This window comes from Phoca vitulina, unplaced genomic scaffold (assembly GCF_004348235.1).
Source record: "Phoca vitulina isolate PV1807 unplaced genomic scaffold, GSC_HSeal_1.0 scaffold4, whole genome shotgun sequence".
Lineage (NCBI taxonomy): Eukaryota > Metazoa > Chordata > Mammalia > Carnivora > Phocidae > Phoca > Phoca vitulina.
Genome location: NW_022589707.1, coordinates 31,252,339 through 31,275,201, shown reverse-complemented (window position 1 = coordinate 31,275,201; position 22,863 = coordinate 31,252,339). Strand labels below are relative to the sequence as shown.

The window sequence follows — 22,863 nt, the reverse complement described above, 5'->3', positions numbered from 1 at the left end:
TTTTTTGAGGACTTTTATACCTATGTTTATCAGGGATATTGACCTGTAATTTTCTTTTCTTGTGGCATCCGTGTATGGTTTCAGTGTCAGGGTAATACTGGTATTTTAAAATGAGTTTGGAAGTGCTCCCTCCTCTTCTATTTTTTAGAAAAGTTTGAGAAGGACTGGCAGTAATTATTCTTTAAATGTTTAGTAGAATTCACTAGTGAAGGTTTCTGGTCCTGGACTTTTATTTGTTGAGAATTTTTGATTATTGATTCCATCTCCTTGCTAGTAATTGATGTGTTTAGATTTTCTACTCATACTTCAGTCTTGGTAGGCTGTATGTTGTTAGGAATATATCAATTTCTTTTAGGTTGTCCAATTATTGACATATAATTGTTCCTAATAGTCTACTATGAGTAGGTCTGCTTTTTCATTTCTGATTTTATTATGCAGTGCCCTTCTTTGCCTCTTATTAAGTATGTGTGTGTGTTTATGTATAAAGTATGTATAGGAACCCTGGCTTTCTCTTGATTTCCATATGCATAAAATACATTTTTCCATCCCTTGACTTTGTGTGTGTGGGTGTGTGTCCTTAAATCTGAAGTGAGGGGCACCTGCATGGCTCAGTCATTAAGTGTCTGCCTTCGGCTCAGGTCATGATCCCAGGGTCCTGGGATCTAGTCCCGCATCGGGCTCCCTGCTCGTCGGGAGGTGTGCTTCTCCCTCTCCCTCTCCCCCTGCTTGTGTTCCCTGTCTCACTGTCTCTCTGTCAAATAAATAAATAAAATCTTTTAAAAAAAAATCTGAAGTGAGTCTCTTCTAAGCAGCCTATAAATGGGTCTTTAAAAAAAAAAATCCAGGGGTGCCTGGGTGGCACAGTCGGTTGAACATTGGACTCTTGGTTTTGGCTCAGGTCATGATCTTGGGGTCGTGAGATAAAGCCCTGCATTGGCTCCATGCTCAGTGCAGACTCTGCTTGGACTCTCTCTCCCCTCTCCTTTTGCCCCTCCCCCCCGACTCTTGCTCGCTCCCTTTCTCTCTTTCTCTAAAATATTTTTAAAAATCCATTAAGCTACTCTGTCTTTTGATGGAGAATTTAATCCATTTACATTTAAAGTAATTACTGGTAGGCAATGTCCTTACCGACATTTTATTTTCTGTGTTTTGTAATTCCTTTGTTCCTTTCTTCTCTTGTTCCCTTCCTTTGTGATTTTATGATTTTCTTTAGTGGTACACTTTGTTTCTTTTTATCTTTGGTGTATCTACTATAGGTTTTTGCTTTGTGGTTACCATGAGGCTTATATATAACAACTTATATTTATAAGTCTGTTTTAAGTTGATAACAAGTTTAAACACATTCTAATGCCCTACATTTTTACTTTTCCCTCCCCAGGTTTTATGGTTTTAATGTCATATTTTACATCATTTTACATTTTTATCTTTTGTATTCCTTAATTGATTAATAATAAAAGTAACTATAGCTACCATTTTGTCTTGTAACCCTCATACTAGCTTTATAAGTGATTAATCTACCACCTTTTCTAATATTATTCTGGATTTTATCTTATTATGTTTTTTATTTATTTAAGTAATCTCTACACCGAACATGGGGCTCAAATTCATGACTCCGAAATTGAGTTGCATATTCTTCCTACTGAGCCAGGCAGGCATTCCTGGATTTCACTGTATATTTACCTTTACCCATGGGATTTGTACTTTCACATTTTCCCATTACTAATGGGTGCCCTTTTATTTCAGCTTGAATAAGTCCCTTTAACACTTTTTGTAAGTCTGGTTTAGTCTTGATGAACTCCTTCAGCTGCTGCTTGACTGGAAAACTCTCTCCCCTTCAATTCTGTATGACAACTTTGCCAAGTAGAGGATTCTTGATTAAAGGATTTTTTTTTTTTCAACACTTTGCAGGCCAGAGGGAATGAGATGATATATTCAAAGTTTCTGCTGAAAAATCTGATGGTCTTATGGAGTTCCTTGTATGCAATAAGTTGCTTTTTCTTGGTGCCTGTAAGATTTTCTTTTCATCTTTAACTTTGACATTTTATGTGTCTTGGTGAGGGTCTCTTTGGATTCATCTTCTTTGGAACTCTGAGATTCCTGGATCTGGAATTCTGTTTTGTTCCACAGGTTAGGAAATTTTCAGTCACTGATTCTTCAAATAAGTTTTCTGCCCATCTCTCTCTTCTCCTTCTGGGACCCCTATAACATGAATATCAGTCCATCGGATGTTGTCCCATAAGTCCCTTAAACAAGCTTTCCTCTTTTTTTTTTTAATTCTTTGTTCTTTTTCCTGTTCTGATTGGATGAGTTCCATGACCTTGGCTTTGATTTCATTGTTTCTTCCGCTTTACCTAGTCAGCTGTTGAAACCTTCTAGTTTATTTTTCAGTTCACTTATTGGATTCTTAAGCTCTGTGACTTCTGTCATTATATTTTTTCTTTGTTGAATCCTCAGTTGTTCATGCATTCTCCTGAGTTCAGTGAGCATCTTTATGACTGTTATTTTGAACTTTTAACAGTTAAATCATATCTCTTTCATCAAGGACTTTTTATGAGGTTTTTATCTTGTTTTTTCATTTGGGACATATTCCTGTTTCTTCATATTCATGACTCTCTGTTGGTTTCTATGCATTAGCTGCCATCCCTCCCAGTCTTGAAGGAGAGACCTGTTTAGGAGATGAACCTTACCCTCCTACCCTTCTCTAGCTCTTGGTTGTCTCTCAAACCTTTGTGATTGTCCAAGCAACCTATTTTATTTCTGGTGGTTCCCTGTATTTGAAGGTATGCCAAGACCCGTCATGGCTCCTGGGGTGGGGGTGGGGGAATCTTAGCACCTAGACTCAGGCTCTTTGGAAGCCAAACCCTTAGGCAGCAGCTTTTGAAGTATGCAAATGTGTACAGTTCTGTGGGACCACAAGTTTAATCTTGCTGGCCACAACAGCCAGACAATGTAGAAGTGTCCCTTGGGTGTCAGTCATAAAAAAAATGGAGCAGCAGACAAGCATATAAGTTCCTTTCTGAGAGTTGCTGGAACCCTGGAGTGAGGCAGAGGGAGAGTGCAAAGATGGTGTGCACTGACCTCTATCCTTGGCATTCCTACCTCTTTAGGCCCCTAGCTCTGTACCAGACCCTATGTGTGCCCCTCTGGCCAAAGCTCCAGGACAAGCAAATAGGCCTCTTTAACAAAAGAATGTGGTGTGTTTCAGTCTGCTACCTGTGTTGTGTCCTGGGGGTGTAGCCAGACAAGAACTCTCTTTCAGATTGTTACCACAGCTAGGTGATCAAGAAATGTCTCCTGGGCAGCAGCCACAAAAAAAACCCAAAAACAACAAGGCACCAGACATGCATATAGGCTTCTGGCACTTTGGAACACGGCCAAAAGTACAAAGATAATGCCTGCCCTCTGAGGTCTCTGAAAAGGATCAGTCAGCCCTGAGATGTGTGTTTAATTTGAAGATAAGCTAACGGGCCTTTTTCACAAAAAGACTGGGCTCTTGGGTCTGTTGCCTCTTGCTGTGTCCTGGGGATGGTAGCTGGGGAAGAGTTCTTTCCCCATTGGTTAATAACAGGTGACTGATGCACATAGGAAAGTATGTACTGTATATACTGGGCAACACAGTGACTAAGTCGGCCTAGAGCTGCATTTTTGAGGATGTAATTTATAAGCTGAGTTGTTTGACAAGTATTAACTCTGCTGGTGATGTGTTAGATGGCTAGAGAATATGAAATCAAAGAGCTTTTATCTTCTGAAGATTTACAATTTTGAATTAATAGGAATCATACAGGTAGTGAGTGAGGTGGCAAGGAGGATAACCAGTTTGCTGAACTGTTAAAATATCAAATTCTTCACCAGGTGGTAAATAGCAGTTATCCCCAGAACTGCTCTATTTGCTCTACCCTGCCTGCCCTCAGTATCACCTCCAAACCCCTCTTCTGTGGGCCCCAGAATTTACTGTTTTCTAGCAACTAAAGGGTCAATGCCCTTAAGCACTCTCTCTCAGTATTTTACATATAATCCCAGCGGATGCAGTTTGCCTAGAGACAAAAGAAGTTACAAACCTTAAAATAGTAATGAGTATTCAGTAAACTGGAGTTAAAGGCCATAGCATGAAATACAAGTTGGAGAATAGAGAGAAATGGAATTGATAAGGGTTCAACAAGATTTTAAGCCAATCCACTTTTAAAAACAATACTTTTGATTATACATAACCTTAGTACATAAGTACTCACTGATATTTGTTGAATGAGCTACTATAATGCTAATTAATTATTAGTAACAGCTGCTGTTAATATGCATATGGTTTTTTTTACTCTTTGCATTCCTGGCCACTAAGGAAGTTTGCATCCACATTTGCAAGAATAAATATAGACTTGTGTGAAGGAATTTACCTCCTTTCCTCTGCTGTTACAGGATCTATTATGTGATTACCCCACTTTCCAATTGGTGATTTCAGTATTTACAGATGTAAACACTGAAAATCATTGGGGGGGGGGGGAATCAAACTTGGTCAACGAGGACTGACTTTTTTTCATTTCACTCGGAACATTTTACCAAATAGTGACTGAATACTGATAGTTTTATTCATCAGTGTGAACAGGCAGGCAAGAGATAGCTCAGAAGTTTTGATTTAAAAGGGCTAATAAGAAAGGTTTAATTGTATGGAAGTATTAATGGAATTGGTTCTCCTTACTTTAATTCCTTGCTTAAAAAAAAAAGATAAAATATTCCTTATTAATGGAGGTACAGGTTAAAGGATAAATACCCAAAACAGTACCTGAGCAAATCACTGTTTTATTTTTACATCACAGTGTACTGTTCTTCTTAACCAGGAGTCACTGCATCGTATATACTGTCAATTGCAATATAATTCCCATCACTATGTTTCTTCGTGTTCTCGCTTAAGAGTAAATGACATTACTGAATTATTTTCATCAAACATTAATTTTCATATTCCCAAAGGTCTGCAATTTTTTGGCATTAAACAATAGGGTATTACAATTAAACACAAAATCAGTTGCTATTTAATACTATGTAATATTTTAAAACTCTTTAATAATGCGGATCATTTCATTTGAAACAAGCTTTGCCCTTCTGAAGGCTCCTCTTCTCCACCCCTTCTGCAATGGGTGGTGGAGGCCTCCCAATGCCAGCAGCTGAGGGAGCTCCATGCCATCATTCCTCTTCTCTCTGAAGAGGCAAGCGCTCTGGAGGAAGAACAGATTCCAATTTCTGCCAGCGCTCTGGAGGCCACAGGATGTGTGTAGCATGGGCATGTAGAAGTCCTAGGGAAACCTAAACCAATGAGAGACACACAGAAAGCAAGAAATTATTTTATCAGAATTATCATTAATATCTTAAAGACAGAATTTGATCCAGGTCTGAAATTCCTTGGAAAGATGATGATTAAAAATAGTAAACATTTATATGGCACATTTCTAGGTGCTTTATATACCTAAATGCCTTTAAATCCTCACAACCATTTGAGGTAGGTATTACGCCCAATTTGCATAGGAGAAAACTAAAGTCGGGTTGGTTAAAGAACTTGCCAAAAGTCCTACAGCAACCAGTTGGTGGAGGCTGGCTTCAGGGCTGAGCTGTCCAACCCCAGGGTCTGCAACCTTAACCCCCATCCTCAGTTTGTATATACCCAGGGAGCATAAGTCTGGTTTTCATTCTCGGAATTTCCTATGGAGTTACTAGTATTTTAGAGAGACTTTACTTTGTGGATAAGTCAGAGACATGAGGAAAGTATTGTCCCACCTACTGACTGAGCAGCAAGAGTTCGATGTGAGACTAAAGGCCTTCCTTGGAAACTACATGGAGCAACATGGAACTGGTGATCACAGAGGGAGGAGGAAAACTAAGGGAAAGCCAGCAATGGGGGATAGGAAGCAATGAAAAAGAATCAAGTATAAAGATGACAGGTAGTGAAGAACCCCCCTCAGCAGATATGTGCCCATTTAGGAGAAGGAAACTAGAGGGAAGCACTAAGGCTGAGCTCTGAAAAGGAAGGAGCCCTTAAAGACATTTTAGGGCTCCCTAGGGCCATCAGCTGCAGTGAGCAGAAGAATGCCAGCAAACCTGTTTAAAATGCAGATCAAGGAAGGCCCTATTCTCAGATTACCCTTCAAATGAGGCAGGGTCTGGAAATCTGTCTTTTGTTGTTGATGCTATTGTTATTACTATTAGGTAATATGTTAACAGCATTTAAAAACTTGCAAAGTACACTTACTTAACCAGATACTATGGGTCCACTTTTTATTTTCAAATGTTTTTCCTATAAATTGGAGCTCCATAGAGATTAACAGATGAGTGCTTTCATTGAAGTTCTATTTACTAGCATATGCATGCAAGAAATCACATTGCACAGAGAGTTAAAGAATTGGATGTCAAGTGAGGGACTCTAAAAAGATAACTAGAAACACATTTTTTTTTTGAAAAACAAACACACTTCACAACAACTTGGAATACAAATAAAATAAGCCCAAAGGCTATCAAGAAGCCCAGGGGCCCAATAAAGAATATTACTTTGAAAATCAAACCTACAGAAAATTTGAAAATGTGGTGGGGAAAAAAAAGAGCAAGCTCTATTCATCCAAATTCACTAGTTATTTTTATTTTGTTACTTTCTCCTTGGATGCCTTTCTGTATATATATACTTTTCTAATGAACCATTGGAAATTTGCTCACATTCCGAATTTACCCCTAATATTTCCACATGTCTCCTCAAAACTAAGACTCTTTCCTACATAAACAAATACATTGTAAGTTATATATAGCCAATATTTAGAATTTTCCAATTGTCCCAATAATGTCTTTTATAGCTGTTTTTTAAATTCTTAATCAAGGATCAAAAATTGCATCATAATTGTCATTATTTTTGTTCAGGCCTGTTGCCTTGTAAGATGGCCCACATTTATAATTGCTTGATTTTTCCCCTCCTGAAAAGATTCAAGTAAATGTTCTTGGCAAGAACACAATGTACTTGATAATGCATTCTTCCTACTCTGTCATATCAGAAGGCACAAAATATCTGTGTGTCCCATTCTTGTGATGTGAAGTTTGATCACTTGATTAAAGTGATATTGAACAGATTTCTCCTCTGTAAACAAATCGTTTTCCTTTTATAATTAATAACGAATCTCTGGGATGATATTTTGAAATATGTAACTATCCCATGTCAACATTTCATCTAACCAGTTTACTGTCTCTCAAGGAAGCTGGTTTCTAAACCATCTAATGATTTTAACATCCATTGATGATCCTCCCTGAATCAGTTATTACATTGATGATTACAATAGTGAGTTTCCAAATTTATTATTCCTTTTATATTTACTAGCTGTCATTCTTCTCTAAAGTGATTCCCCTTCCAACCCCAAATGCCTCTTTTAATATCAAATATTTCTTCTTTATTTCACAATCTCTTATGAGTTCTTGGTTAAACTTGGACAGGTCTCAATCAGTCCCTGAGCACTTCCTTACTTTTTGGTACCAACTCGATGTTGCAGGCTTACTTGTACTTTATACCTGTTCAGCCTGAAATCAGACATCTCATTAAGGAGGGTTTTCCCTCACCTTTCCCCATTCCATATTTCTCTCTCTCTTCTTCTAGACTTTGCACTCTGGCTCCCAACCACAAATTTACTGAGTAAACATCAAGGTTTCTTTGCAACTATTTTAATCCTTAAAATACATCTCACTTAAGGGTATATTTATTGGAATTTGTCCTTTTCCTCCTCTACAGTGTAGCTGTATTAAGTACTGTTAGGTTTGTTTCTATTTGTATTCAGTTTTAGTGGGCTTTTGTTATCCTTTTTGATTGTTATTTTTGAATTTATAAAGATTTCCATGGTTAAAAAGTCAAAATTAGTCTTAAAACGTAAGGTAGGCAGAATGCCCCCTCTAACACACACTCCAAACATGTCCATATCCTAATCCCCAGAAGGTATGAATACACAATGCTACAGAGCAAAGAGGATTAAGGTTACAGATGGACTTAAGGTTGCTGATTAATCAGTGGATAGTAAGATAATGAGACTATCCTGTAACATTCCATGAACTGAAATGTAATCCCTGTACCCACACAAAAAATGACTTTTTGAAAGCTCAGGTGAGGATTCAATAAAAAATATCCTCTAAAAAAGGCTGGGGTATGTACACTGCAATAATGTTATATCTAAAAAAACAAACTTGAATTTTGTTTTTTCAGTGCATATATGTTATATTTACATTATACTGTATTCTATTAACATGCTTTATTATAATATTCACTGGATTGAGAGCATCATATGGTTCTTGTTCTTTCCTTTATTAATGTATTGTATCACATTAATTTGTGGATGTCCAACCAACCTTGAAGCCCAGGAATAAATCACACTTTGTTGTGATGAATAATCCTTTTAATGTACTGTTGGATCCCACTGGCTAGTATTTTGGTGAGAATTTTTGCATCCATATTCATCAGGGATATTGGTTTGTAGTTCTCCTTTTTGATTGGGTCTTTGTCTGATTTTGGGATCAAGGTAATGCTGGCCTCATAAATGAGTTTAGAAGTTATCCTTCCATTTCTATTTTTTGGAACAGTTTCAGAAGAATAGGCATTAATTCTTCTTTAAATGTTTGATAGAATTCCCCTGGGAAGCCATCTGGCCCTGGGCTCCTGTTTGTTGGGAGATTTTTGATTACTGCTTCAATTTCCTAAGTGGTTATATGATCCTCTCAATAGATGCAGAAAAAGCATTTGACAAAGTACAGCATCCTTTCTTGATCAAAACTCTTCAGAGGGTAGGGATAGAGGGTACATACCTCAATATCATAAAAGCCATCTATGAAAAACCTACAGCGAATATCATTCTCAATGGGGAAAAACTGAGAGCTTTCCCCCTAAGGCCAGGAACACAGCAGGGATGTCCACTATCACTACGGCTATTCAACATAGTACTAGAAATCCTAGCCACAGCAATCAGACAACAGAAAGAAATAAAAGGCATCCAAATCGGCAAAGAAGAAGTCAAACTCTCACTCTTTGCAGATGATATGATACTCTATGTGGAAAACCCAAAAGACTCCACCCCAAAACTGCTAGAACTCATACAGGAATTCAGTCAAGTGGCAGGATATAAAAATCAATGCACAGAAATCAGTTGCATTTATATACACCAACAAGACAGAAGAAAGAGAAATTAAGGAGTCGATCCCATTTACAACTGCACCCAAAACCATAAGATACCTAGGAATAAATCTAACCAAAGAGGCAAAGAATCTGTACTCAGAAAACTATAAAATACTCATGAAAGAAATTGAGGAAGACACAAAGAAATGGAAATACGTTCCATGCTCATGGATTGGAAGAACAAATATTGTGAAGATGTCAATGCTACCTAGAGCAATCTACACATTCAATGCAATCCCTATCAAAATACCATCCACTTTTTTCAAAGAAATGGAACAAATAATCCTAAAATTTGTATGGAACCAGAAAAGACCCCCAATAGCCAGAGGAATGTTGAAAAAGAAAAGCAAAGCTGGTGACATCACAATTCTGGACTTCCAGCTCTATTACAAAGCTGTCATCATTAAGACAGTATGGTACTGGCACAAAAACAGACACATAGATCAATGGAACAGAATAGAGAGCCCAGAAATGGACCCTCCACTCTATGGTCAACTGATCTTCGACAAAGCAGGAAAGAATGTCCACTGGAAAAGACAATCTCTTCAACAAATGGTTTTGGGAAAACTGGACAGCCACATGCAGAAGAATGAAACTGGACCATTTCCTTCCACCACACACAAAAATAGACTCCAAATGGTTGAAAGACCTCAATGTGAGACAGGAGTCCATCAAAATCCTAAAGGATAACACAGGCAGCAACCTCTTCGACCTCAGCCACAGCAACTTCTTCCTAGAAACATTGCCAAAGGCAAGGGAAGCAAGGGCAAAAGTGAACTATTGGGACTTCGTCAATATAAAAAGCTTTTGCACAGCAAAGGAAATAGTCCACAAAACCAAAAGACAACTGACAGCATGGGAGAAGATATTTGCAAATGACATATCAGATAAAGGGCTAGTATCCAAAATTTATAAAGAACTTATCAAACTCAATGCCCAAAGAATAATCCAATCAAGAAATGGGCAGAAGACATGAACAGACATTTCTGCAAAGAAGACATCCAAATGGCCAACAGACACATGAAAAAGTGCTCAACATCACTCAGCATCAGGGAAATCCAAATCAAAACCTCAATGAGATACCACCTCACACCAGTCAGAATGGCTAAAATTAACAAGTCAGGAAATGACAGATGTCGACCAGGATGCGGAGAAAGGGGAACCCTCCTACACTGTTGGTGGGAATGCAAGCTGGTGTAGCCACTCTGGAAAACGGTATGGAGGTTCCTCAAAAAGTTGAAAATAGAGCTACTGTATGACCCAGCAATTGCACTACTGGGTATTTACCCCAAAGATACAAATATAGTGATCCAAAGGGGTACATGCACCCCGATGTTTATAGTAGCAATATCCACAATAGCCAAACTATGGAAAGAGCCTAGATGTCCATCAACGATGAATGGATAAAGAAGATGTGGTATACATATACATGGAATATTATGCAGCCATCAGAAAAAACCCGAAATCTTGCCATTTGCAATGACGCGGATAGAACTAGAGGGCATTATGCTAAGCGAAGTAAGTCAATCAGAGAAAGACATGTTTCATATGATCTCACTGATATGAGGAATTCTTAATCTCAGGAAACAAACTGAGGGTTGCTGGAGTGGTGGGGGTGGGAGGGATGCGTGACAGACATTGGGGAGTGTATGTGCTATGGTGAGCACTGTGAATTGTGTAAGAATGATGAATCACAGACCTGTACCTCTGAAACAAATAATACATTATATGTTAAAAAAAAAAAAAAAAAAGGAAGGGAAAATGAAGGGGGGGAAATCAGAGGGGGAGACGAACCATGAGAGACTATGGACTCTGAGAAACAAACTGAGGGGGTTCTAGAGGGGAGGGGGTGGGGGAATGGGTTAGCCTGGTGATGGGTATTAAAGAGGGCACGTAATGAATGGAGCACTGGGTGTTATACACAAACAATGAATCATGGAACACTACATCAAAAACTAATGATGTAATGTATTGTGATTAACATAACAATAAAATAAAATTTAAAAAGTATTCACTGTATTGCAGTGATCTAGAACAAACCTATAATATCTCTAAGGTATGACTAAAATTATTTTAATAGGTTAGATTACTTTGACCAACCGACCTAGTATTTTACTGGGACTTGACTCTTCCCTATGCTCTTTTGTGTCCCACTGTAACTGTGTCTCCTCTTCAATGCATTTGCAACATTTTTAGGCATAAGGAATCCACCTTTACAGTAAATTTTAGAACACAACAGAATCATATTAAATCATTATAATCCCTTAGCAGATCATTGTGTTTTTAGTGTCTGCTGAATGAGAAAATAGTTCCACATATATTAATGGGCCTCTTACAATAACCCTGTTGCCCACAGATTGGGAATCAATGATCTAGAATAATCTATTTTGATTGTGCACCCTAACAGCAAAAATACTGGTGAATTGACCTCGATATTTATGTATTTAAAAATTATATATATATAGTGGTATTAACATTCCATAAAACCAAACATTAGTAAAGCTCAAACTCTTATTTTTTCAGTTCAAGAGTTGTAATTTTCTTTTTGCATCCAGGGGATCATTATACACACCCTTTGCCTATTCCTGCTCCCCTCTGCTCTAGGAAACACCGAAATTACTAGCTGAAAATTGATCAGTGCTATTAGTCAACTAGTTTGTTTTATCCACACAATGCCAAGGAGGCACATGGACTAAATTTACAGTGAATTGCCTGTCTGATTGAATTGGCTCCACTGAGAAGTTATGTTGGCATGTGGTAGACACAGCCTTCATGAGCCCAGACTTTTCTTCAGGTGCCAGAGGCACAGATGCGTGTTACTATGGTTCCTTCCGCCCCCTATTCAATAGCCTATAGTTTACAGAACACCCTTCCAATTCTTGGCTTCAGGACACCTTCTCTTGAAGGAAGAGCTTGCAAAGGTAAGGACAAGCAAAGCGCAAGAGTCCAAAGGTAGGATAGAGGGGAAAAACACAGGAAAGAAGAAAGAAGATGATTGTAAATGGGAGCAAAGACTTTTTAAAAAAGACATTCAGAACTAGAGCCAGGGTCAGAAGAGGATCAGGATTAGAAATGAGAAGAAGCACAAAAGTTCATTTGATTAAAATATTTTCCAAAAAGAAAATACAAACACTTTTTTAATGCACTATTAGGAAATAAAATCTGTCTTTAATGAATTTGCTGAGCAGTGTAAGGAGAAAAATTTCCACATAAACAAGGCAGCAGATGATATTTATTCTATAATATTAAATTACCTACAATTACTTTTGAAAGTCAAATCAAACTGGAACAATATTGGAACTGGGAAGAACACTGTTTAAAAGAAGGGCTGATTTGCCAGAGCTTAAAGAAGTCACTCAGCTTTCCACTCTGCCATCTAAAGCCCTTTTTACCCACATCTTTCCAAACTTACCTACATGATATCTCGGTATGCAAGTTCTACTCTAAGGGCTTCTCCAACTGGGACCCTCCTGTAAAACCCACTTTAGTCCAAATTTTCCATAGAGTCTTTCCCAGCCACCCCAATTCTCATCCATTTGTTCCTTTGGTCTACCCAACATCAGGTTAAAAAGAAATGAAAAAAAAAGGACCAAGGGCTTCTGGAGAATATGGCAGAATAGGAGGACCCTAAGCTCACTGCCTCCCATTGATGCAACTAGATAACACCCATATCAGTGTAACTTACCTAGTAAACAACCTGCAACTGGCAGAACAGACTCCACAGCTAAATGCAAAGAAGAGGCTACATCTAAGAGGATAGGAAGAGCAGAGACATGACTGGGAGCTAAGTGGACTTGCAGGGACTGTCCACAGGAGGGAGGGACACCTTAGGCATTCTTCCCTGGAGAAAGGGAAGAAAGAGACCCTCACAGCAGGCACCCCAGGCATGGGAACCCTCACGGGGAAGATAAATTCCTGTAACATTTAGCTTTCAAAACAAGAAGGGTCAAATTTCATGGGTTCTTACAGTAAGTGGGGCTTAACACCTGGAACTTTCAAAATCAGTAGGCTCTGCTCTGGGAGAGTAGGGAAAGCTAGAGGAAATGGAATCCATGCCTTTCAAGAGATAGCACAACAAGGAGCCTGCAGAGACACAGCATAGGAGCAGCAGTTTGAAAAATGGCTGGGGTATAAAAAGAGAGAGATTAGTTCACTAATCTCAGAGCATGTGCTGGATGGGGAGAGATCCTTGGGAGATTTCTCAAAAAAGAAAAGTGCCGGCAGGAGCCATTTCCCTCCCCCATCCCCCAGCCTAGACACACAGGCATCTGCAGGAACCAGTGCCAACACTTGCTACCTAGCTTGCTAACAGTGTGCTCACAAACCTCCATCCTCATGCTTCTGCTAATCCACCTCCTCCAATCCTGCCTGCCTCAGTTTGGGGCAGCTGTAGGTCCCCTCTAGCAGAATGCAAACTGTGAGAGAAGAGAACAAGAGAAGAAAGGAACAGAACAACAGAAACAACAATAAAGCAAGTAACAAAATGGCCATAAGTACATAACTATCAATAATTATTTTGAATGTAAATGGATCAAACACTCAAATCAAAAGAGGATGATGGAATAGATTTAAAAAAGAAAAGTAAGATCCATCTATACATTGTCTACAGGAAACTCATTTCAGACCTAAAGACATGTGGAAATGCAAAGTGAAGGGATGGAAAAGCATTTATCATGCAAATGGAATTAAAAAAAAAAACTGGAGTAGCAATACTTAGACAAAATAGACTTTAAAACAAAGACTCTAGGAGACAACACTATGTAGTCATAAAGGGAGCAATCCAATAAGAAGTTGCAACAACTGTAAATATAGGACCCAAATACATAAAGTAGCTAGTAACAAACATAAAGACCTAATCAATAGTAATACAATAGTAGGGGACTTTAACACCCACTGACATCAAAAGACACATCATCCAAACAGAAAACCAACAAGGAAACAGTGGCTTTGAATAATACACTATACCAGATGGATCTAACAGATATATTCAGAGCATTCCATCCTGAAAGAGAATACACATTCTTTTCTTGAAAATGTTCCCTGTGCACTTTAATAGATCACATATTAGGCCACAAAACAAGTCTCAACAAATTAAAAAAGACTGAAGTCATACCAGTACATCTTTTCTGACTACAATGCTATGAAACCAGAAATCAACCACAAGAAAAGACCTGGAAAAAGTACAAATACATGGAGGTTAAATAACATGCTACTAAACAATGAAGGGGTCAACCAAGAAATCAAAGAGGAAATAAAAAAAATACATGGAGATGAGTGAAAATGAAAACACAATAGACCAAAGCCTTTGGATTGCAGCAAAAGCTGTTCTCAGAGGAAAGTTTATACTAGTATAGGTCTGCCTACCTCATGAAGCAAGAAAAATCTCAAACAACCTAACCTTACACACAAAGGATCTAGAAAAAGAAGAATAAACAAAATCCCAAACCAGCAGAAGTAAGGAAATACTAAAGATTAAAACAGATATAAAACCAGGAGCTGGCTCTTTGAAAAGATCGGGAAAATTGACAGGCTTTACTCAGACTCATTAAAAGAAAAAACAGAAAGGACTCAAACAAAATTACAAATGAAAGGGGAGAAATAATGATTTATACCATAGAAATACAAAGGATTGTAAGAGATATTATGAAAAATTATATGCCAACAAATTGGACAACCTAGAAGAAATGGGTATATTCCTAGAAACATATAAACTCCAAAAACTGAAGCAGGAAAAAAACAGAAAATTTGAATAGACTGATAACCAGTAATGAAATTGAATCAGTAATCAAAACTCCCAAGAAACAAAAGTCCAGAATCAGACAGCTTCACAAATGTATTCTAGCAACATTTAAAGAAGAGTCAATACCTATTCTTCTTAAAGTATTCCAAACAATAGAAGAGGAAGGAAAGCTTCCATATTCATTCTATGAGGCCAGCATTCTCCCTGATACCAAAACTAGTTAAGGACAATACAAAAAAGGACAACTATAGGCCACCATCTCTGATGAACATAAATGCAAATATCCTCAACAAAATACTACCAAACCAAACCCAACATACATTAAAAAAAAAAAAAAAAAATCATTCACCACAAACAAGTGGAATTTATTTCTGGGATATAAGGATGGTTCAATATTTGCTAAATCAATATGATCACATCATGTCAACAAGAGAAAGGATAAAAACAATATGATCATTTCAGTAGATGAAGAAAAAGCATTTGACAAAGTACAAGACTGATTCATGATTAAAGTTCTCAATATAATAAAGGCCATATATGAAAAGCCCACAATGAACATCATACTCAATGGTGAAAAACTCAGAGCTTTTCCCCTAAGATCAGGAGTGAGATAAGGATGTCCACTCTCACCACTTTTATTCAACACAACACTGGTAAGTCCTAACCACAACAATCAGACAAGAAAAAGAAATTAAAGGCATCCAAATTAGCAAGGAAGAAGTAAAACTCACTTTTTTGCAGATGACATAATACTATATAGAGAAAACACAAAAAACTCCACCAAAAAACTACTAGAACTGATAAATGAATTCAGTAAAGTTGCAGGATACAAAAATCAATAACAGAAATGAGTTGCATTCCTATACACTAATAATGAAGCCCAGAAAGAGAATGAAAAAAAAAATCCCATTTACAACTGCATCAAAAATAATAAAATGCCTAGGAATAAGCTTAACCAAAGAGGTCAAAGACCTGTACTTTTAAACTATGAAACATTGATGGATTGACAGAATATTGTTAAAATGCCCATACTACCCAAAGCAATCTATAGATTTAATACAATCTCTATCAAAATACCAACAGCATTTTTCCAGAATTAGAACAAGTCTAAAATTTGTAAGGAACCACAAAAGACTTTGAATAGCCAAAGCAATCTTGAAAGAGAAAACCAAAACTGCAAGTATCACAATCCCAGATTTCAAGATAAACTACAAAGCTCTAGTAATCAAAACAGTATGGTATTGGCATAAAAGTAGACACAAAGATCAACAGAATAGAAAGCCCAGAAATAAACCCATGATTTAATCAATTAATCTTTTAATCTAATTTAGTCAATTTAATCTTTGGCAAAGAAGGCAAGAACATGCAATGGGAAAAAGACAATCTCTCCAGTAAATGGTGTTGAGAAAAGTGGCCAGCTACATGCAGAAGATTGAAACTCAACCCTTTTCTTACACCATATACAAAAACAGACTCAAAATGGATTAAAGGCCTAGAGAAAAACATGTATCATATGATCTCACTGATAGGAATTTTTAATCTCAGGAAACAAACTGAGGGTTGCTGGAGTGGTGGGGGGTGGGAGGGATGGGGTGGCTGGGTGATAGACATTGGGGAGGGTATGTGCTATGGTGAGCGTTGTGAATTGTGTAAGACTGATGAATCACAGACCTGTACCTCTGAAACTAATACATTATATGTTTAAAAAAAAAAAAAGAAGATAGTAGGAAGGGAAAAATGAAGGGGGGGAAATCGGAGGGGGAGATGAACCATGAGAGACTATGGACTCTGAGAAACAAACTGAGGGTTCTAGAGGGGAGGGGGGTGGGGGGATGGGTTAGCCTGGTGATGGGTATTAAAGAGGGCACGTATTGAATGGAGCACTGGGTGTTATACACAAACAATGAATCATGGAACACTACATCAAAAACTAATGATGTAATGTATGGTGATTAACATAACATAATAAAATTTTAAAAAAATGGATTAAAGACCTAAATGTGAGACCTGAGACCATAGAAATCCTAAAGTGAGAATAGGCCCTAATTTCTTTGACAATGGCTGTAGCAACATTTTTCTAGATGTATCTCCTGAGGCAAGGGAAACAAAAGCAAAAATAAATTATTGGGACTACATGAAATTTAAAAGGCAACCTACTGAATGGGAGAAGATATTTACAAATGACATATCCCACAAAGGGTTAGTATCCAAAATATATAAAGAACTTATACAACTTAACACCCCGAAAACAAATCATCTAAGTTAAAAATGGGCAGAAGACATAGATATTTCTCCAAAGAACACATCCAGATGGCCAACAGACACATGAAAGGATGCTCATCATCACTTATCATCAGGGAAAGGCAAATCAAAACCACAATGAACTAGCACTTCATACCTGTCGAAATGGCTAAAATCAGTAATACAAGAAACAACAGGTGTTGGGGAGGATGTGGAGAAAAAAGAACTCTCATGCACTGTTGGTGGTAATGTAAATTGGTACAGCCATTGTGGAAAGTATGGAGGTGCCTTAAAAAATTAGAAATAGAAATACCATATGATCCAAAAATTCCACTCCTGGGTATTTACCCCAAGAAAATGAAAACATTAATTTGCAAAGATATATGTACCTCTATATTATTGCAACTTCACGATAGCCTCTTTATGTTTTTGCTGCATAATTAATGTGCTTATTATAGAAACTTCCCCAGACTATGCTGGGAGTGTTATGTTACATATGATATAGACATTGTATACAGATACTGTTTATAGACACATCATGATGTCACCTTTCCAACATCTGCAACGTCTGAATTCTGAAACACATTTGCTTTCCAAGGTTTGAGATAAAATATTAATATCTTTAAATATCTGCAAAGGTGAGTATCAAAGAGGATGAATGTAACCAGAGTTATGGATTTAGTCCTGGGCAAGATGGGCACTCTGCTAGATGCTGGAAATATACACAATAAAGATGACCCCTGTCCTCTAGGATCTCAAGATCTGGTGGGAAGGACAGATGTTTCAACAAACCATCAATGTACAACCTGACAAGGTAGACCTACAAAAGAACCAAGTACCCTGAGCAGAGACTGTGGCCAATCCTTAGGAAGGCCCCACTGAGTGGATGCATTTAGGTGGGCTCTAAAGGATACTGAAGATTTCCCTCTCCTGAAGGCAGATCTTCATTCATGATAAACCATTGCCAGATTTTTATCTAGAACATTCTCCAAGTCCTCCTTGCCCTCCACTGATTTTTCAAATTAAGACAATGTGATAGGTTTATACAACCAATATTTTGCAATGAAAAAGTAAAGCCATATGCTTTACAAAAGACTCAAAATGAGATTCTCTCTTTTAAAGTCCTCATTCTAGGACAAGTGCTTCCTTCATTACCAACAATTTTAACTTTAATCATTTCAAAGCAATTTTCCTGTTCAAGACTTAGCTTTAATCAGAATGCATTTTCAGGTCACTTCATGGCCTCTTCATGATTCTCTCTAGATAACTACAGAATCAAGCATAATCATTCTAGTTCCCCCAAGACACCTTCCATAAGTAGTTAGTTCAACATTTTATGCAAAAATAGATACAAAACATTCCTCTAGGGGTATCTTCAGCTAATTTTCATGAATTAATTTCCCAGGATTAATGTTTATGCACCACTCTCTCTACCACATAATCAAATCACTGGAGTTGAAGTGGTCTAACTCCTTATTTTGCAGCTTGATTAAGCAGGTGATGAAATACTTGAATATCATTTGGATAGTTAGCAACTCAGTATCCACAGTAATCCACAGTAGATGGATGACATTACTGACGTCTCATTGTTGACTCGTGTTCTCTTTAGTAGCTGATGTCCCACATGCTATTTTTATGTAGGAGATAAAACAGTTCATGTAAATACATGAGGGGAGAGGTGTGGAAGTCTTTGTTGTTGACACTATTTTCAACCATATTTAGACCAAGTGGACAGGCGGCTGCAGAAATAGACTAGTTTGCCCTGGGTAAGAGAATTCAGGACAACAAGGTAACCAGTTTCCATTGCCAGGCCTGTTGCTATGATGGATGCAGCCACTTCTCTGCCATGTTTACTTCTGTTCACTGGGTGGCTGGCATCCAGCTCTCCTGACTTCCCATCCCTCTTTTATTCCTTCTTTCAAAAAGAATGTGAGGAGCTTTACAAAATAAACAACCAGGAACAAAAGAAGGTAAATAGAAATGATAACTACAAGGGTGAAGACAGTTGCTGTGGAGAGCCCCACGCTTGGTTCTTGGCTATCTAAGAGCCAATGTGAAGAACAGAACATGCTAACTTACACAGTTCTTACAGGACCAGATGAAAGTTTTCTGCTGATTAAATTTGTGCAAGCTATTTCTCACATCAGATCTATGACAGCATACTCTTAAGTATCATAATGGACTATGTTATTGCAGTAGGTTCCCCCAGAAAGTCACAACAGAATTTACCTTGCAGGCAATTGGATGAATGTTGTTCTGCAAGAGACTAAGGCAGTGTAGTCATGTACATAATGTAGGGATCTAAATTATTCCAATGATAGGAATTTACATTACCTAGAAGCCTGGATAGATAACATGCCCTTTAAATGATCTTTTCTAAATATTATGTCCTCAACTGTGTTTTTCTTCTACAGGATCTGTTCTGGGCTCAGCCAATTGGATGCCCACATGTGGGACTCTGAACATGGAGGGAGTGATGTAGAGACACAGAAACCATCAGAGTTACTGGCAGAGAGATGAATGCCAGGAAGTGTCCAGTGACACCAATTGCCAAACTCATCACCCTGTTCCCATGTGACATAGGGGTACCCTGTGTTGCTGTCAAATTCCTCTGCCTGGTTTTCATCTCATCCATTTAGTGGATTAGTCAGTATCCTTCCAGTAACACCTTTTCTGTTTAAATGAGTCAAGATGAAAAAAAAGAAAGTCAGGATGGCTTTGTGATTTTTGTTCCAAGATAACTGATTGATATGCTACCATGAAAATAGTAGTAAAAGAATGTTGATGAGGACATTTGGAATTAATTCTAATTACTAATTCCAAAGGTGAGGAAATCAAGGCTTAGAAATGTTGCCTACAGGTACCCAGTTAGTTAGGGCTGGGACGCAAATCTTAGCTCTGGCTCCTAGTTCAAAGCCCTTTTCAACATACCTGTCAGTGAAATGAGGTGTAGAGCCCTGGAAATTGTAAAGGTTGGCAAAGGGCCCTGCATCAGTGCTTTCTAAACCTGCTTTTACCCCAGGGAAAAGTGAGGCCTTTCATTTTCTGCAGACAAAAACAAACATTGCACATTAAGGTTTGTACACATCCATGCCACTCTGTTTGGGAACTGTTGCTGATATGTAGCAGCAGGGCATGTTACAAGCCACTGGGCTGTAAGGAACACTTGCTGGCAGGGACAAGAAAGCCGGTGCTGATTACAGCAATGTGGTTATGTCAATGTGCATAAAAGCACTTGGAAAGCGAAGAAATGTGGAAAGACTCTAAAGTGTATTCCTTTTGCTCAATGCAACAGATATATAAAAGCCTACTATGTACAAAGTATAGGGCATGGGATTCTAAATCTACCGAGATTGATGAGCCATAGACTCTGGCCTTACAGAGTTTATAACTTAGAGGGGAAGACAGTTGTCACAGTCTTGATCCATGGGATGTTTCTGGCACGGGGGGTGGGGGGCGGTGGGGGTGTTGCAGAAGATGAGTGTAATCTGGTAATACAGGCCAGTGAAGGATTAGGAAAGAGCAAGAGTCTAAACTCTAACAGGGGTGCCACCTCTGACTGCAATCTAAGGAAAGAAAAGGCAAGAATAGAGAGCAAAAGAACAGTCAGGAGATTTGTTGGCTTAGAGTGCTGATAAGAGAGATGATCATGTATAGGGGAAGAAGAAAGAAAGGATACTTTGAGAATGAAATCCAAATTTCATATAACAGTGTACACAGCCCTTCATAAATGTGCTTTATTTCTTGGCACTCCTTAATGTGTACCTGGATCACTCTTACACCTCTTTGAAAAGGCCTTGCTCTCTCACATCTCTGTACCTTTGCACATACTACTTTTTCTACCTTCTGAAAGGCATTCTTCTGCTCTTTACATAGGTCACTCCTCTTCATCTTTCCAGATGTAGCTTACATATCACTTCCTCCTGGATGTGGAAGGCTTCCACCTTCTCCTCCCAGTCTCAGCAACTGGTGCTTAGTTAATGACAACTAGTAATTATCATACTGTCCATTGATAGTCTATTTCGTTATTTCTCTTACAAGGAGTGAGCTTCTTGAAGTGGATACTGTCTCATGTTCTAAATCCATGGCATGTAAGTACAAAGAAGCTCAAAAATGTTGATTAAAGAAGTGAAAGTAGACACAATATGCATTTAGGTTGGATACAATTTGGCAACTGATTAGACATGGGGGCTGAGAAAAGAAGGAATTATGAAGATGACTGATTTCTCCCCTGCCTGGAAAGATGGTAATTCCTTTAACAGCAGAGGGATCATGGCAGAAGGAGAAGATTTGGGAAACAATGAGTTCAGTTTTGAATTATTCAATCTGAAATTGCTATTGAATGTCACAGACCATTCTCTGCAAGAGTTCCGGCAAGTGTGTGAAGTAGAACTTAGAGATCTAGGAATCATCTGGTGGCATTCATGGGAGTTAAGGTGCTCTCCTAGGGAAGAAGAAAGTAAGAGTGCTAAGGACAGACACCTAAGGGAACGCAGCATTTCAAAGATAATGCTAGAAAGCTATCAGCTATATGCAAGAATAAACTCCTTGAGCACTAACACATGCACCCCTAGACCAGCTCATGAGACTTCTGTGCAAGTAGAGTCATATTGCACAGCTGTAAAAAGGTGAGCATTGGCATTAGGCACAGCAGAACGTAACAAAAATTAGGGGAGGAAATAGCTGCAGTTTTAAAGGTGATTTACAACTATTAGTTCTTCCTGAGCCCAGAGAACCTATAAAGATCCAGACAAAAACCTATTAAAATTTCTATATTCCAAATTGCTATTTGCTTGATTAAGTAATTCTACATCCTCTTTTCTTTGCATTTATGTATCTATGCCTGGGAAAAGGTTGATAACTTCAATAGTCGCCTAAGGAAAATATAACAGAAACAAATTTATTTTTTCCAGTATAAAGTTACAAATTATCTAGAGATTACCCACTGCTATGGATTATACATGACTTGATTCCACTGACTCAGATAATTGAATGCTGACTCTAATTTGCAATTCTTTAATAAAACAAATTTGTTGTGTGATACATAGATTGATTTTGATAGTGCAATAGGCTGAGATCTACAATTAAAACTCCTGATGCTTTATAAATCCATGGATAATGTTAAATTGTCAGGACTTCATCCTGAAGAGTAAGGAGGGCTTAGCCCTTATGGCCACACTGCTGGGTAGAAACACTTACTGCCCTATGGAGAGGAAGAGAGGTTTGGCTGATGAAGGCTCCACAGATTTGCACTCTTGTCTTCATGCATACTATGTGCCACCCTCCCACTGTTAGGGAACGGTCATCAATCATTTCCTCTAACAAACTGGAGAGGAATACAGTATGCATAAAGCACCAGGAGTAGACCCTGCCCTGCCCTTGGATGAAGTCTTTTCATGAAAATTCCTGGCCATATTTAGCCCACTGCATTGAGCACTGACATTTGAAACTATAGTTTCAATTAGCTTTCCTTTTCCTTTGCTTTTTTTTTCTCTGTTGGTTTTTCCATGTCTTCCATAACCTGAAAAGACAACTGCTTCATTACTTCAAAGCAATTTTAACTCAGTGGGATGAAGGAGATTGATCAACCCAAATTTATTCTTCAGTCAGAAAGTCAAAAGGAATCCTAATTATCAGAAACCCTGATAATTCAGCATCAACAGCACACTGCCCCTATTCCTGGAATACCACGATGTACATATGGTCCAAG

General features: G+C 38.1%; 1 protein-coding gene across 1 annotated transcript in view; it reads right to left on the bottom strand.

Annotated features, from left to right (window-relative positions):
* Positions 1-4,775: 4,775 nt before the first annotated feature.
* IMMP2L (inner mitochondrial membrane peptidase subunit 2) overlaps positions 4,776-22,863 on the bottom strand; it is an 877,737-nt gene continuing 859,649 nt past the window's right edge. The window contains exon 7 of the mRNA XM_032401754.1: positions 4,776-5,292. Within this exon, the coding sequence (XP_032257645.1) occupies positions 5,173-5,292 (120 nt within the window). The 3' untranslated portion in view covers positions 4,776-5,172. The remainder of the gene's footprint in view (positions 5,293-22,863) is intronic.